Genomic DNA, 18,012 nt, shown 5'->3' on the forward strand with positions numbered 1-18,012 from the left:
TAATCAAATTCCTCTTTTGATAAAAAGGGTGGCAACTATTAAAATGTAAAAAGGAATTTGAAAATGTTTTCTTTCTAAAAATGTTAGAATGCATCTCATCATTGATATAGGAAAAAACAATATCAAGATATTCACAATTGCGGTCATAAATTTTACTAGTAAATTCTAAGAAACCAGTTGTCATTCCTAAAAACTGTATAAATTCTGCAAATTCATCTTTATTGCCCACCCAAAAAATGAGGATATCATCAAGGTATCGTAAATATAAGGCTATTTTGGACCAATATGTTGATGTGAAGACCAACTCTGTCTCCCAATTAGCTAGCACCAAATTAGCATAAATTGGTGGACATCTGGCCCCCATGGCCACACCTGTACTTTGTCTATAGTATTCTCCATTCATATATATAAAATTATTCTCCAAAACTATTTCCATCAATTCAGTCAAAAGTTTACATTTTGAGACATTCATGCCACTATATTTTAATAAACTGGCCTTGAACATTTCCAGGCCTTGTGTGGAAGGAATAACAGTAAATAGATTCACAACATCAATGGTAGCTATGATGACATTACGGCCCAGATTTGTCATACATTGTCTCACCATGTCTAAACAATGCCAGGAATCTTTTAATATATGAGGTAAATTTTTAAGCGTCTCTTTGCAGTGAATGTCTATAAAGGATGCAATAGCCTCAGTTTTCGAACCCCTGGCTGACACTATAGGCCTAAAGGGTGGATTGTGAGTGTCTTTATGTATTTTTGGAATACCAAAAATGGATGGAGTAATAGGAAACTCAACAGATAAATAAGAATATTCTTCTTTAGTTATAGTTCCATCCATAAGGAGTTCATATAATAACCAATCCACCTTGGTATATGCCCTAGACATTTCATACTTAGTAATACATATGAAAAAGTAACTATCACTAAGCATGATGGTCATTTTAAGTAGTCTGTGTTCGTCATGATTACCACACCACCTCCCTTGTCTGGTTTCATAACTCTATATTTCCCAGACATAGTTAGTTCTTTAAGACAAAACATTTCTGCTGGGGTGAGATTCTGTGTTGTATATACATCGTTCCTCAAAACTCTCCTAATCTGTGTCTCACAAAGTTTCTCAAAAATATACACCATAGGATTATGTGGTGGTATGAATGTACTACTATGCTTAAGCGTAAAACAACTAGAGTCATTTGTACAGTCATGGCTGTTATTAGAGAAAATATTTTTTAAATTCAATAATCTAGTGTAAAGTTTTAAATTAATTAAAACCTTGCCAATGTCGTACTTAAAAGATGGTACAAATGTAAAACGTCTTTTAAAAAGGGCTAAAAAATCGTGGCCAAAATTACTGTCAGTAAAATTATATAAACTGAAGCCACCATCAGTAACAATAGAACAGTTGCAACAACAATGTGAAATAACAGTATTCTGTAAACTACCTAAATCCTAAATATCAGGTTCATCAAACACTTGATTTGTAAAAATAGTGTCATTTATAGAGTCACCAATATTTATAATAAAACTTTGTAAATTAAGATCACCCTGAACAGGTGAATTAACTTGATTAAATATATCTACCTGTGCCACAAATTGGTCCTGTGTACTGTTGTGTTGTAATGTCTGTTCTGTTGATGGTACTGACCGCCATAGCGGTCGCGTAACCGTTCCGACCTTCTGAGGGTCGGTTCTTCTAAAAAAAACTCCCTGCCCTTCCTCATGGCCAAAGTTCTCATTTCTAGCTCTTTGTACTTGTGTTAATTGTTCATTAGTTGGAGATCTAATATTGTCCCTATTAACATCAGTATCAACAGGTTTAGCAATTCGTTTCATGTTCTTATATTCCTTAAAATGTACATACACTTTACTGTTCTTATAATCATTGGTGTCTCTGTTTAATTTGTGATTTTTAGTGTCCAAACCTTTGTTAATAAATTTATCCATTTCTTTAAAAATGCTTTCTAAACGAAACTTATGTTCAAACAATAAATCCTGTCGTATGCTTTTATCTAAAAAATACAATTGCTCATTTAAAGCAGCTAACTTTGTATTATTGTTACGTAGAATTAATTTAACGGGTTCCAAGCCAGTTTTATCAAATAATTGTAATAATTCATCAAATAAAACAGTACCTTCATTAAAACCATATGGTAATTTAAAAATATGTAGTCCTTTTGGAACCTGACCCAATTCTACCGATCTTTCTAAGAAGGCATTGTCCATCTGCAATGATTTAAAAGTCTTTAAAACTCGTTCAAAGTCCATAAATTGTTTATTGAGACTGCCCATGTCTCTATGTTTAGGAAACTGGTCTTTGCTCAGTGATGGTGCTGCTAAAAAAAGTTTTAAATCCATAAAATTCCTTTCAGAACAGACTGCTACGCCATACACGCCTCCATTGTGCCAGTCCCTAGTGTTCTAAGCTGAGTTCGGAGGCGGGCCTCCACATTTATCACTTCCTGTATTAATACCTCCTCCAATGGAACTCCTTGAATCATTTCTAGCTGACGGTCTACTCAGGCTTGTATTTGGGGTGGAGTGGAGTGTATACAGCCGTTCTTGTGAGTCAGTCACTAATACTTCGGCTTCGACAAGGCTCTTCTCACCCCTGTCTTGTAAAGCCTTAATTAATCTTTGGGTTATGTCTATATGTTCCAACAAAAGTTGCTCCATGTTGATGGAATAAGCACAAAGTCCAAAATCAAATATCAAAATCAAAATTTTAAATAATATACCTGTAAATCAGTGAAATATGCAGACTGTACACAATATGCTGCATGAACTCATATTTCTTATGTTTTGTTGCAACATGAGACAAAACATGACATGTCTGAACAGTGCATCAGTTCTTCAACATAAAACGGAAGCTTGTACAGATCCCATTTGTTCTGCATGAAACACAGCAAGCAGCCTGAGCTGCAGTAAACATGATGCTTCATCTCAGAGGAGCATTTCATTTGAAAGTCTAGCATTTGCTCATTATTTGTATTAACTGCCAATGGATATGGCATTAAGATTTGTTCAAGCAGCACTAAAAATGAGTATTTTTTAAAGAACTTTTTGCTTAACTTTTTACATAAATTAAATTAAGTAAATTATATTCAGTTTTAATTTCTATTAACATTTTTAACCAAGTGCCATTATACTACAAGTAGTAAACTGTTAGCAGGCAAGACAGAAATGTGATTTTTTTGTAAATAGCTTATAAAAATCACGTTGGCATTTCACAGATTTGATTCAGAATATAGATCGTTGGCTGTACTGCCTTTGTGCACTAAATGTGATTACCTGTAGTATTCCACACCAAATTTATCCCAGGTTAGTTAGACTGACATATGTTGATAAAACATGACTGACAAGTATGCAAATTAGAGGTTAAGCAAGCTTATACACTACTATACTGCATTTTGTCAGTCTAAATGTAAAAAATGTAGTCTTGTAATGGAGCCCTAGGTGCACTTGGATTAATATACTATGATGCTTCTGTTGTAGGTATGCTGACATACACGCAATGAAGCCATGTAATACACCTTAATTTCACACTTCAAGGCTTTGCTTCCCTTCTGCAGCACATTATATATAATCTGTAATATATATCCAAGTGCTGAAATCACATTAAAATTTTATTTATTTATTTTTTTCTGTTGCCAGTTTGAACTGCAGCAGAGATGGCAAGCAAGCAACCCCCCTTAACAAATGATTATGCGTGTTATTGTTTGTTGCAAGTTTCTAAGCAATACCAGCCATTTCATGCATTGCTGGTTGAAGCAGCTTCCAGTTATTTCTTCAGTTATACTTATGATGCAGTTTGCCTAAGTGGCATGCCTGCACCATTTCATGTGATAGTCTACTGAGTCTGCTACCTGAATTCCGTCCTCATGTGTACTGGGATAATCATTTTACAGTACATATCCCCAAGAGTCTGAAAATGTCTGACCTTTATAAAGTGGTGGAACAAAGTTATGGCACATACTGCAGTCATCCACATCACTGTTTCAAAGATAAGTCTACATTACCTTAATCGTTATTATTGCCATACTGTCTTGCCTCAAACCTTCAAGAAATCCAGTACTTAACCAACTAAACTTAAAAAAAAAAAAAAAAAAAAAAAAAAAAAAAATTAAGCTGTTGCAAAAATGTACCATTACATCAACAAAGAACTACTCACTTTGCAGTCACCATCATCTTTAAACTGCGTCTTTTTTTTTTTCATTTTGCCCCCATTGCCTGTTGATCCTCACCACCCACCTGGCAAATCAGTCCATTCTTTTCCATCATTAGGGCTAGGGATGATCAAGAGGGACCATCATTTAGCAACCATGGAAGATGTTTTTTTCTGATTTTTTTTTTTTTTATTACACTGCAATGCCTTTTGGAGTTAGGAAATGCAATGGATTGCCTGTGAAAGGCATCCCTTTAATTTCTGCAAGGGGCATTTTCTTTCATGAGGCCTCACTCTTTCTTAGACAGGAAAGGTGGTTTTCCCCAGGTTCCGCCAGAGAAATTGCCCCTCCTAGTATGTTCCTTAGTGCATGCACCCTCCCACTCCCCAGGAGAGGTAAACAGATCAAGACCCTTCACTCCTCCCCACTCCCCTCTTGGTTCTTTCAGTGTCACAGCCACCAATAACAACACTAAGCATTTGTTAACTAGGTAGGCCCACTGGAGAGAGAGTTCCTTTTCAGTGATTATCTAGCGACAAAGCCTGGTTCGGTGACTTGCTCAATGTCACACAGTAGACAAACGAGGTCAAGCCCCGGTCATTTGAGCCACAGTCAGGGCTTCATCCCTCTGCTGTGTGGAGTGTGGCTCTGAATTGTGCCTTCTTGTTTTTGAAGATCTTTAGCTATACTCCTAGACCTTCCCTTTGCCTCCTCACACTGCCTGCACAAGTGTTTTCATTGTGTTTTAAAAAGGCTGCACACATTTCAATCTTAGTGCTAGTGCCCCAGTAAGCTGGGATGTTTATCCTTCTGCATTTAAATATTTTAAGATACATTCAAAACCATTAAAACTTATTCAGAGGCTGCAGATTGTTACAATACGTAAATAGGTCTTCAAATATCAAGCTATTAGCCACTCATTGGTTAAGCAAAAAATACTGTATGACAGTTAAAAACAAAGGAAAAAAAGGAGGGGGTCATACCATCTGTGGCACTGCTCACTCAATAAAAACACGATCTGACTTTGCTTAAGAATTTTTTTATTTCAACCCATAATTACATCGTTAAATTATTCATATTGATCTTATTTGCACATTTATGAAATATTTAAGACAAAAATGACATTAACAGTAAAACTTTCAGCTATTTACACTGTACATTTATTTACCAGATGCAATCTGTGAAGGAAAGACAGCATCTAGAAGTAAATACTACAAGTCTGGTCTTCACAAAGACAAAAATATTAACTATTTCAGATGTGCTATCACGTAAGTGAAGAACCAAGTCTGAATCAGGAAGCTTATTCCTGACCTGCACAAATTTACTGCTATACAAACATACTGGCATGGAAAATGCAATCATATGCTGGAGATCAACCTGCTTGGTGCAAAGAACATCTTTTCTTTCTGGGAAGACATCCTAGTCATCTTTACCAGGAACCAAGGACTGTTCTTATTTTTGTTGAGTGTTACCAGGACTGCACCATAAATTTTGTGTGATACTCAAATTTGTACCTAAACACAAACATTGACACATACATCCAGCTATTACTTATGTGTTCAATAAGAAGAGCTCAGTAAACACATACAATGCTATACAACACAAACTCAGTGTCTGTACCCTCCCAGGCTTATGTAATTCCCATATATAAGCATATGCTGGAATCATGCCACGGTTTTGCAGATATCTGTACGAGGTTCATACTCAAGTTACCACGTGACACACTTCACTACTTCTATTCTCAGCATCTTCAATGCATATGACAGACAGTGACAGAGGGAGGGAGCTCCTGCGTTTAACATTGATACCCACGGTCATTCTCCTGGTTTATTATAGGAGAACTTCACTATCTGGTTCTTACAGATTAACCACTTTGGCCAAAAATACTGTAACATCAATTTTCAGTCTTTACAATATAATGTAAATCACACTCATACTGGAATATCCCTTACTGGGTGCATCCTCTTCCACCAACAAGCATGCATTTGTTTTAAATTTTAAAATGTACGTAAATGTCAAGCTGCTGGTGAAAGAAACATCCATCTGTGTTAAAATCAAATATATTAGAAAACAAGTCCAGCAGGCAGCTTTGAAAGGACTGAACTTCAATCAAGAAATTATTTTTCTCAGGGTAAAAGGATATACCCACAGTTTGCCTCACTGCTGGTGGTGAAGAGAGGCATGGCACATAATACAGATGTATTTAGGCTGAAGTAGATATTTTACTAGAGCATACAAATGCCCACATACCCCAGTGATGTCACTGTATACCATGCTACAGGAGGATAAGGTAGTCTGAAGATCATCCTTACCCCTAGGAAAGGACCAGAAAAATGGCACTGAATGGGTACATTGGCAACAGATGGGTACAAGCATTTGTGAATAAGGCTCTGGTATGTACTCTGCCTGTTCTCCAGTTAGCATACGATCCATTACACTACGAAAAGCACATAAAGGGCAACTAGTTAAATTCAGTGCATTTACTGAAACCTGAAGGGGTAATCATCATCAGACAGAGCACAAAAGGAAAAAAAAAGTGGTACAAATACAGCAGTAAAAAGTCTCTGCAAAAGATGACAATGGATATTCTGCTAAATAGGACAAGAAAACAACAAGTTTAATAACAATATGCAACAAAGACAGAATAAAGTGCTGACTGTACTGAAAACTGCAACTATGTAATCATCCAACACCGCCCAGGCTATCTAAAAAAGGGAAAGAGCTGTACAAGTGCACCTGTCTTATGAGAAGACATCAGGACAGTTTGTGTGTAGTTGATATAAACCTTCATAATAATCACATACATGTTGAGCTTTTTCACTGTTTTAACCCAATAAAGTCATTAAATAAAGTGACCAGCTTGATTATTTTCCAATATGGAACTGCAAAAATTACACTGCATCACTCCTGTACTTAGAAGGGTGAACAAAAGCAATCTCACACCATACTAAAAAACAGTCAGTCCTCCTTGCTCTTCACTCCACAAAATTTTCTTTTACTTCCTTACTCCATATCCTGGCTGATCTTCAGGGCGACTCTCCAGAGAAAAGGGCGGAATTCGACAATCAAAAAAGTAACCATCTTCCCTTTCCATTCGGAAAGTACCCCTAAGAGATGCATAGCAAGATCCAAGTTAGTCTAATCTGCAGCTGGACACAGGAGACAAATGATTATAGAAGATGAAAAATTTCAGAAGGTCATTCAACAATCTTGTGAAAACTAAAAACCTATGCATAATACAATTCATTTCACATACAGGAGCGAAGTGGAACAAGTGGGGAGAAAGAGAACCAAGCAGAGGTACTGCTGATGATGGAACTTCGATCACCAAATGCTGGTTGGGAACAAACGATGTCAGTACGGGCAGTGATTTATTAGACTCCATTCCCCTTGCGGGTGGACAGTTGTCAGTCTACTGTACTCTTGTTTACATGGTGACCAAATTCAGTAATAAAAGTCTGAGTTAAAAGAAAGGAAAGGGGATGTAAAGGGGATTCAGCAGTGCTAGACCACATGTTGACCTCTCGCTGTACAAGTGTGCACATGAACAATGCCTCATGGTTAACGACTAGAAAACAAAAACTGCATTTACAAAATTTCAGCTCAACCACTGCAGAAACTGTTTTAATGTTAATGGAGACGGCAGTGACTAAATGTGATGTTTCAAAACCATGACCAGTAAGCTGAAATTGCTGAATAACTGGGGAAAAATGGATGAAATGGCCACAGGACAATCAAATGCATTCTTAGTTAAAATAAATAATTAATACAAGTACCTTCAATGACCCTGGGAAATGAATGCTGCTACAGCAATGCCATATACATGAATAATGGTTCAAAGGCATATAACAGAGGGGTGTTCTAGAAGTGCTAGGAACTTGCAATATTAAAAAAAACAGGGACTATCTCAACAGTGAAGTGTTAGTGCTTGCTTGTACAGGGGACACAAGATACAGGGAAGGGCATTTAGAGGATACAAATGGAGGGAGGGACAGTTTCAGTACCACTTGGCTGCGAGTGCTGATACAGAGGCAATAAATAAAGGTGGGGCTGCTGTTTCAATACTGCAGATCTTGGAGTGCTGGATTGTATCTGCACTACTTTGATATAAATGCTAGTACAGGAGATCAGACAAGGAAGTGGGGAAATATTTCTTTAACATTTGTTTATCGGGAAACTCCGACTGGGCCAGAAAGTGTCCATTGTCAGTGGAGGCCGAGAAAAGCTCCACAATCACAATCTTTCAAAAATCAAGTACAGATATTTTAAATCACAAAGTATCATGCTGCATTACAAAACACCAAGTACAAATATTTTAAATCAAAGTATTATGTTACACTGCAAAATATAAGAGTGACAAAATGATGTAATAAGAAAAAAGTACAGTTATGGAAAATCTTACCATAAAAGTAGATGTCCTTGTCTTTACCGTTGCAGTATTCTTAACATGAGGGGTCCCCTGCCGAGGGCGTCCTGACATTTGGCCAGTAAACTAAAGCCTTTAGGTTGTTGATACACAGTACATCACACATATGCTCCCCACGCAAGATGTAGGGCATAAAGGTGACATCCAGCTGTACCATTCTCAGAACTGAGCCCCAGGAGGAACCCAGTCCTAGAATACCAGATGGTAACAAATATCCAGAGGGACAAAAGACCATGAGGGGAGGAGGGAGGCAGCGAATACTGCAAAAGTGCAAAGTATTTACTGTTACGGTAAGATTTTGCACAACTGTACTATGTCCTTCATTTCACTGTGACAGTATTCTTAACATGAGCCAGAGTGCCAAAGCTCAGGAAGAAGACAGGGAGGAGGAAGAGCCAACAGAGCCTTCTAGGAACCTGTGAAGAATTGCCCTAGTAAAACCAGCTCTAGCCCTGGAAATGACATCCAACTTGTAATGCCTGGTAAAGGAATGAACTGAAGACCAGGTAGCTGCCTCAAGGATATAATACGAATCTAAACCCTTGAAAAATGAACCAGAATAAGCCACTCTGTTCTTATCAAAAACTAAAAAAATGAGTAACAGCCATAAGGGTTTGCAGCTCAGACACCCATCTAGTAATAGTAAGGCCCAACAAAAGAACAGTCTTCCAAGAAGAATGCTGTAAAGAAGCTGAAGGCTCAAAAGAAGCCCGAGTCAACTTCTCCAAAACAAAATTAAGATCCCAGGAAGGAGGAACAGGTTTACTGGGAGGTCTAATATGTAGGACGCCTTTAAGAAACTGTTTGGCTTCGAACCTAGAGGCCAAATGAGGAGTTACAGGCAAACAAGCAAAAACAGCTGAGGGGTGGGCTTTAATAGAACAGTATGCCAACCAGCCTTGAGCAATTCACACAAATAAGAAAGAACCAAAGGAACATCCACAGTTAAGTGGGTCCAGGTTACAAGAAAGACACCAAACAGAAAACCTCTTCTTGGACAAGAAGGATATTCTAGTAGTGGGTTTCCTAGTCTCCTGAAGAACCCAAAGCATGTCCTCAGAAAAAAGGTGCCTACAGGGAATAAAACTCCTATCACCCACACTGTCAGTTGACGTGTGGACAGGTGGGGATGGATGAGAGATCCCTTGTCTTGTGTAAGAAGATCCACCCTGTCAGGTAACTTGGGATGACTGCTCTTGGCTAAGTGCAGAAGAAGAGGGAACCAATGCTGTCTGGGCCAAAAGGGAGTCACCACTAAGACTTTGGAAGCATCTTGTTTCATCTTGAACAGGACATTTGAAATGAGAGTAAGGGGAGGGAAGTCATAAAGAAACATCTCCTTCCATGAAAAAGATAGGGTGTTCACCTTCCAGGCCAGAGGACATGGAGTCTTGGCACAAAATTGAGGAAGTTGCCTGTTCAGAGTGGAGGCAGAGAAATCTACTTGAGGAATACCCCACTGGTGGATAATGTCCGGAAACACATCCTTGCAAAGCATCCACTAGTGAGAAATTGTTATGGACCTGCTCAGGGAGTCTGCCACAAAATTCTGACTTGAAGGAATGTACACTGCCTGAAGTGTGACTTGGTACTGAACTGCTAACTTGCAAACCTGCAGTGCCAATCAGTAAAGCAGAAAGGACCTTGTCCCCCCTTGTTTGCTGATGTATCACATCATTGTGGTATTGTCTGTAAAGATCTTTAGGGTCCCCGGAGAAAACAGAGGATGAAAAGCAGTGAGTGCCACCAGAAGAGCTTGCACCTCCTTGATATTCATGTGCTCCTGCTGCTGAGGAGACAAACGCTCTTGCATATTTAGGTTTCCAAAGAAAGCTCCCCAACTCCCCTCTGATGCGTCTGTGAACAGCTCCTGAGAGGTAAGTGGAAGCTGAAAGGGAAGGCCTGGATTCAAAGTCAGTTGGTGAATCCACTACTGAAATTTCAACTTGAGACCTAGAAGAGGAGGAATTGGAGACTCTAGAGGACGAGCATGCTGAAGCCAAATTGACTTTAGATACCACTGAAGCTTTCTCATGTGCAATCTGGTGAAGGGAAGCATAGGGATGGTGGATGACATGAATCCCAAAGCCCTTAGAAATTCCCTGGATGAAATCAAGGTGAGGATAAGAAGGGACTGAAAAAAGGAAACCACAGTCAAAGCCTTGGGAGGAGGCAGGGATGCTAGTATAGGAACAGTCTGGATACTGCATCCCAGAAAAACATGACCCTGTGACGGAGATAGTTAGGGCTTTTGAAAAATTAGAGTGAGCCCCAGGCTTTGCAACAGAGTGATGACCCACTGAAGGTGCTGTAAAAAAATCTCTGGGAAGAGGCTTGAATAAGCAGGCTGTCTAAATAAGAAAAGACCTGAATGCCTTTGAGCTTGCAAAGAGCAATCACAGCAGCTAGGCATTTTGTGAATACTCCTGAGGCAGCAGAGAGGCCAAAGGGTAAAGCAGAGAACTGAAAATGCCAGAAAGCAACAGAAAAACAGAAAAAACTTCCTGAAAAAGGGATGGTAAGCATCCTTGAGATCAAGAGAAACCATAAACGAATGAGGAAGAAGAACAGGAAATAAAGTCTGAAGGGATAACATTCGAAAGGAAGGAACCTTCAGAAAAGTATTCACTGAGAAAGATCGAGAACAGGTCTTCAAATGCCCTCTTTCCTGGGGACCAAAAACATAATGGAATACAAAAAAAACTTCCCCCTTTGAGCAGCTGGAACTTCTTGAATAGTTCCCTGAATGAAAAGATCCTGAAGCACCTCTGGAAAAGAACTCAACTGGTCATGAGGTGGCTGAGGAATGCCTAAGAGGTGGGAAGAGATTTCCAAACCACGAAATACCTGTGGAGAATAAGGGAAAGAACCCATGAATCCTGGGATGTTATGTTGTCCCATCTCGCCTTCATTCTTGCTGGTTGGGTTCAGAGCCGAAACTCAGCTCCGACTCGGCCTTATACTAAAGCTTGAGAGCTTCTACTGACTCAAGGCAGAGTCCTATCTCATGGTGCTTAGCGGCTGTTCCCCAGATCTCGGTTGCCACTTGAAGCTTAGGGATCGTCTTCACTGGCTCAGGCTTGTAAAATTTTATATTTTATATCTTCATACGAGTTACCTTCTAATTATTATCTATTACTTACTAGTTTTATCGTAATAGCCCTGTGCTATTTTTGTCGCTCTCAAACTTTGTAATTTTACCTTTGTGGCTGTTCTTTGGGCCTTGCTGTCCCCTTAAGAATCCGTTTAAATTAGAGGATTCTTGTCCCTTCTCTTCCTTCTTTTCCCCTCTTAGGAGTCACCGTTTAAGTTAGCGGCATCTCCTCCAATGGAGGAGATAGTCGTTTAACTTAGAGACTTCTCCTCCTCCCTTTCCTTTCTCTCAAATTAGATATAAAAATGTAGATACCTTCCTGTTTTTGCCATCTTTCCCTTTACATTAAAGATTTAAGTTTTTTGTTACATATATAGAGTTTTTTTTTCCTTATAGCTAGTCATGTCTAAGGAACCAGCTAAGGAACACAAGTCAGGATTTAAAAAGTGCGATTCCTGCACTCAAAAAAATGTCCATTACTGACGGACACACTAGTTGTGTGTACTGTTTGGGACCACTCCATCTCCAAGATTCTTGCTCTATCTGCCATAGTTTTAGCACCAGGGTCTTGCAGGAGAGGAGGAATAAGCTCATATTAAGGGGCTTATTGAAAGTGGATGAAGGAAATCAGACTAAAAAATCGGATGCGACTAAAAAGGCTGCTTCATAGGCTCCGGTGTCGAAGCTGACAAGCAGCACCAGACTTGATACTTCCTCGGCTCCCAAAGTTTTTGGGCCCGAAAAACGTGGTTCTCTCTCGGTTCCATCTGTTTCATCAGAACCATTGCGGAGCCGGAAAAGGAGTTGGTCACCATTCTTGGAGCCTGTTTGCTCAGTGCCGCTATCTCCTTTACAACAGTTGGTGTCAGGTAGCCAAAAGTCTTCCAGTCATTCCTCTAGATCCTCCAGGCTATAGGATGATGACGTGGAGCAGGTAGTGAAGAGGTTGCTTCAGACCCGGGCCCTAGCAGAAATTCTCTCGAGCCCAGCCCGTCAGAACGTGGAGCCGACAACGGTACCCCCAACTACACAGATTCCTCCTCCAACTCGAACGTGTTTGGAGCCAGAGAGTATGGAAGTCATTGTGCTGGAACCGCTGGAGCCAGTAATCACTACTGATATTCTCAGCTCTGACATCTGTTCCAGTTTCCTTGCTGCTTTTGTCCATCGAGGGACCTGGGGGCCGACACTGCCTGGTCGGCTCCCGGGGGGAAAGTTGAGTCAGACCCTTGTCGGAACCAGCTCTCCCACTTGGCGCCTCGACTCAGGTGAGTTCGGCTCCCACACCTGCCTCGGAGCCACCCTCCTCGGTGCCACAGAGACCTCCTGGCCTCTTGGGGCCGGAGTCTCTTTCGGCCTAGGACCGCGGTGCCTTCGAGGTGATGCAGAGTGTATTCTCCACCAAGTCTGCTCCACCTTCAACTCCAGACTCTCTTCCCCCAAGGGACCAGTGTCCACCTCTTCATTACCCCTCCATCACCCACAGAGTAGATAGCCAGTGCCCCAGGAAGCCACAATGAGTGGATCCTCCTCTTCCGATACCTCCCTGGAGGTCCCTCGGAAGAGACAGTGTAAAAGGAAGCAAATAGACTCCCCTAAGTCTGTCACTTCTGATAATGACGTAGAGGATTCAGAAGGGTCCACAAGGTCACCCTCTGAGGATGTCTCCTTTTCAGACATCCTGGAGATCCTTAAACACAGGGGAGGCTGGAAGTCCCTTTCAATTTCTAAAGATGAGTCGGTATACCTGGAGGCATTTGGCTCTCGCCCCTCCACCTCTTGGGTGTCTCCACTTTTCGCCCCACTCCTGGGTTTCGGGAGTTGAAAGTTGTGCGATTCTCCAGACTCAGTGGACCCCATTCCAAGGAGGTCTAATAAATTCATTACGGCCCTGGAAGATAGATAGTATTTAACAAAAGGGGTTCCTGTAGATGCAATGGTGGTGACAGCGGCCACAAAGAAGGAGTTAGCTGAAACGTCTGTATCTGTCCATCCACTGAACAAGGATTGTTGTACGATGGACAGATACAGGAAGCTTATGTTCTCCTCAGTGGGCTTTACCTTACGGTCACTGAATTATTTGTTGCATTTCATGCGACTTCAGAGGGATCTCCTAAAAGAGCAAGGAGATACCCTGCAAGGTGCTACAGCCCAGGACTTATCTGATAAGGTTAATTCCCAGCTTGCAACCTTAACCTCCATCTCTAACTCCTCCATGCGCCTCAAATCGTATGCAGCCGATGGAGTGAGCAGGGCAGCAGGCACAGGAATAGCTCTTCGTAGATATTCCTGGATGCGCCTTTGTGAGTTTGCCGAATCCTTCCGGTCTTCCTTTATTGACACTCCCTTTGAGGGCTTGTCATTGTTCGGACCGAAAGTGAAAGAAACTCTCACCAGGAGCCAACAAGATCTTAAGACTGTGTCTGCCATTGGAGTCTGTTTTTCTGCCCCTAACAGACCTTATCCTAAAGGTCAAAAGAGCAGGTTTGAAAGGAGCCTTATCTGACACTCATGGTGATCCTTCGCCCAGAGACAGAGGGGGGAAATAACGGAAGATGCCATCCATGTGGCAGAGGGGGTCCGCATAACCAGGGTGACAAAGATACATTCTCTGGTAGGCCCTTCCAGCGCTCCTGAAAGGAGGCCCGCCTGTCCACCTCTGGAGGTAGTCGAGGGGAGACTATCGCTGTACCCAGAAGCCTGGCTAAATCTGACTCAAGACAAATGGGTACAGTCCATTATATCTAGAGGATACAACATTCCCTTTCACTGTCCACCTCATCTGCCAAAGTTTATCCCAGACATTCCACCCGGTCAAAGGGATCAAGCAACACTAGAAATCCAAACGTTGCTAAAAAAAAAAAAAAAAAAAAAAAAAAAAAAGTCATCCAAGAAGTCCCCACAGACCAACTAGGATCCGGAATTTTCTCAAGGTTCTTTTTAGTTCTAAAAAAGACAGGGGACTGGAGACCCATACTGGATCTCAGCAGAATAAACAAGTCGGTGAAAAAGTAAAAATTCCAGATGGTAGCACTGCAGTCTATACTCCTGTTTCTGGGAAAAGACAATTGGATGTGCTCATTAGATCTTCAGTATGCATACTACCACATAAAGATGGACAGGCGCGCAAGAAGATTTCTACGCTTCCGGCTGGGAGCCAGTCATTACCAGTTCAGAGCTCTGCCCTTTGGATTCATCACAGCCCCCAGAGTGTTTACCAAATGCATGGCAGTAGTCACAGCTCATATGAGACTTCAGGGATTCCAGGTGCTTCCATACTTAGATGACTGGCTCTTAACTGCCACCACCAAGCAGCTACTAATCAAAGCAAGAGACTACACCGTCCATCTCTTCTCCAAGCTAGGCATTACTAAAAATGCAGAAAAATCTGCCTTGTTGCCATCACAGCGTATGACATTAATTGGTGCAGATTTAAATACAAAACAACATGTTGGCAAAGCTACTTCAAGAAAGGATCCAGACGTTACGCAGTCAAGTGCTTATCTTACTCAAGAAAAGAGTACAGGCAAGATTTGTCCTCAAAGTCCTAGGTTCTATGGCAGCGACGATAACACTACTTCCCATGGCACGACTTCACATGCGAATATTGCAGTGGCTACTCTTCGCCCACTGGTCCATGCAGGAGTTACCCATGTCTCACGAGATCCTCATAACACACTCCTGCAAGAAGGAAGAAGGACCTACTTTGGTGGGTTCAGTCCACTCAGGTAACAATGGGTAGACCATTTGTACTTCCCCAACCTGTCGTTACAGTAACCATGGACACCTACCAGATAAGGTGGGGGGGCATTATCTGGGACAGACGGTCCAAGGGGTTTGGAAAGATCATGAGTACCATTTGCATAACAATGTCCTAAAGATGATGGCGGTGCTTCTGGCACTGGAAGCATTTCAGAACTCTTCCCACGGGGACTATTGCAATTCAGACAGACAATATATCGTTGGTATGTACATCAACAAACAGGAGGGAACCAGATCCTACCCCCTATGTCGAGAGGCCCAGAGAGTTTGGCAATTGGCAATATCTTCTCAACGCTTTCTGACAGCAACACATATACCATGGAAATCCAACGTTATAGCAGACAGGCTAAGCAGAGCGATTCTCATGCCTCACGAGTGGTCCCTCAATCAGGAAGTTGCAAATAAAAATTTTTCGCAAATGGGGCAAGCCTTGCTGCTACCTTTTTGCCACTCCCTTTAATACCAAACGCAGCAACTACTTTGCCCTAATCTCCCCTCTGGGAGAGTCACCGAGGGATGCACTGGTTCAGGATTGGCCCCTGGGACTTCTTTATGCCCCCCCCTTCCCTCGATTCCAAAGGTTATCCAGAAACCAAAGTTGTTGAGTTGCAGGTTAATTCCCATTGTGCCATACTTGCCTCGTCAGATTTGGTTCCCTTTTCTTTGGCCCTATTTTCAGGAGGACCCATGGATCCGGGACCCAGTGCCAGATCTTCTGACACATCAGTCAGGAATGCTCCATTTTGCCCTCCACACCCTCAAACCGACAGCTTGGCTGCTCCACTTCCGATCTTAGCCAGGCTTCCGGAATTGTCCCCTGTAGTTCGTCACATTCTAGTCTCCACGAACAAGCAGACTACTAGGAAACTCTATGAAAGCAAATGGAAGAGGTTCTCTTGTTGGGCTAACAAAAAACATATAGATCTCTTTACAGCATCTATACCTGCAATTCTGGAATTTTTAACAGAAACTTTTAATCAAGGAGCAGTGGCAGCCACTATTCGAGTTCAATCATCTGCTATTTCTAATTATTATGTGGGAGAATCGGGATCTAGACTAATGTCCCATAGACTACGCAAAGCTTACCTCAAGGGTACTTTTCTGTCAAGACCAACCTTCAGAGATCCTGCCTCCTTTCGAACCAGCATCATCTTGTTCATTTAAATTTTTATCTTGGAAAATACTCTGACAGCAATTACTTCAGCCAAGAGAGTATCAGAGTTGCAAGCCTTGTCTATCAGTCTACCTTATTTAATCCTCCGCAAAGATAGAGTTTCCCTCAGAACCTCCCCTTCGTACCGAAAGTTTGTTCTCAAGCAAATTTAAATCAAAATATAGAATTACCAGTGTTTTTTCCTAACTATGGCAACAAGGCAGAGTATAAACTCCACCAAATGGATGTACACAGACAGTTGCGTTTTTACTAGCATAGGACCAAAAATTCATAAAGTCAGACCAATTGTTTGTCTCCTATTCAGAAAATAAAAAAAAAGGTTTGGCAATCTCAAAAGTTACCTTGTCCAAATGGCTTACTGACACCATCACATGTCAATGATTCTCACAATAAAGAACCACCAGAGAAAATCAAAGGGCATTCAACTAGAGCAGAATCTACCTCCATTGCCTTTCAATCCAGACTTCCATTAGATTCAATTTGTGCTGCTGCTACATAGGTTAACCCTCATACCTTTATTACTCATTGCAAAGTAGATGTGGCCTCCTGGAGCAGGGCATCCTTTGGTTCCACTGTCCTGAAGAGTTTATTCCCTTGAGCCACCCAAGAAAAAGGTGCTGGGGACTCTGTTCCAACCAGCAAGAATGAAGGCGAGATGGGACAACATAACATAAAAAAATTATGTACTCACCATAACGTTCCATGTTTGTTGTCCAGTACCTTGCCTTCAGTCTGGCATCCCTCCCAGCCATCCCCCTCCTGGAGAATCTAGAGGAAATTTCTCAGAAACTGGCAGATAAGGTCTGATTCCCTTCTTGCCCTTTCTTGTTAATTTTATGACAATATGTTTCAGGTATTATCCTTTTGGACATTGAATATATCATAGGAACCTTTCTCCCTCAAACGAGATCTGGGAAACTGCCACTAATCACCACAGGATAGGACTCAGCCTCGAGCCAGTAGAAGCTCTCAACCTTTAGTATAAGGCCAAGTCAGAGCCGAATTTCAGCTCCGAGCCCAACCAGCAAGACCGAAGGCAAGATACTGGACAACAAACATGGAACGTTATGGTGAGTACATAACTTCTTTTTATGCTGAACCAGACAGGAAGAGACACAGAAACTTGATTTGAGAGAGGAATGCAGCTGGGAAGAATCGAGTAGTCAGACAGCACCTGGTTTATCAGGAAAAGAAGGCATCTGAGCAAGACGGGTCTGTGTAGACTTAGCTGAAGAAAACCTCCTACCACCCTTCTTTTGCCTTTAGGCGGAGGACAACAGTGCCTTCTAACCAAGGGAAGTTTATTGGGATAGTTTCTCTGGAACTCTGGTACAGGGGAAACAAAAAAAGAAGTTATGTCTTACCATAACATTCCATCTGTGTTGTT

At 41.4% G+C, this 18,012-nt stretch overlaps 1 protein-coding gene across 2 annotated transcripts in view; it reads right to left on the minus strand.

The window, feature by feature from the left end:
• Nucleotides 1-5,188: 5,188 nt before the first annotated feature.
• Nucleotides 5,189-18,012, minus strand: part of LOC122813787 (polymerase delta-interacting protein 2-like) — a 441,156-nt gene continuing 428,332 nt past the window's right edge. For both annotated transcript variants that reach the window (XM_044086292.1, XM_044086291.1), the window contains one exon: nucleotides 5,189-7,276. In XM_044086292.1, coding sequence (XP_043942227.1) covers nucleotides 7,165-7,276 — 112 coding nt within the window. In that variant the 3' untranslated portion in view covers nucleotides 5,189-7,164. The remainder of the gene's footprint in view (nucleotides 7,277-18,012) is intronic.

The sequence above is a fragment of the Protopterus annectens genome, chromosome 10.part0 (genome assembly GCF_019279795.1).
Source record: "Protopterus annectens isolate FY-2018-M chromosome 10.part0, PAN1.0, whole genome shotgun sequence".
Lineage (NCBI taxonomy): Eukaryota > Metazoa > Chordata > Ceratodontiformes > Protopteridae > Protopterus > Protopterus annectens.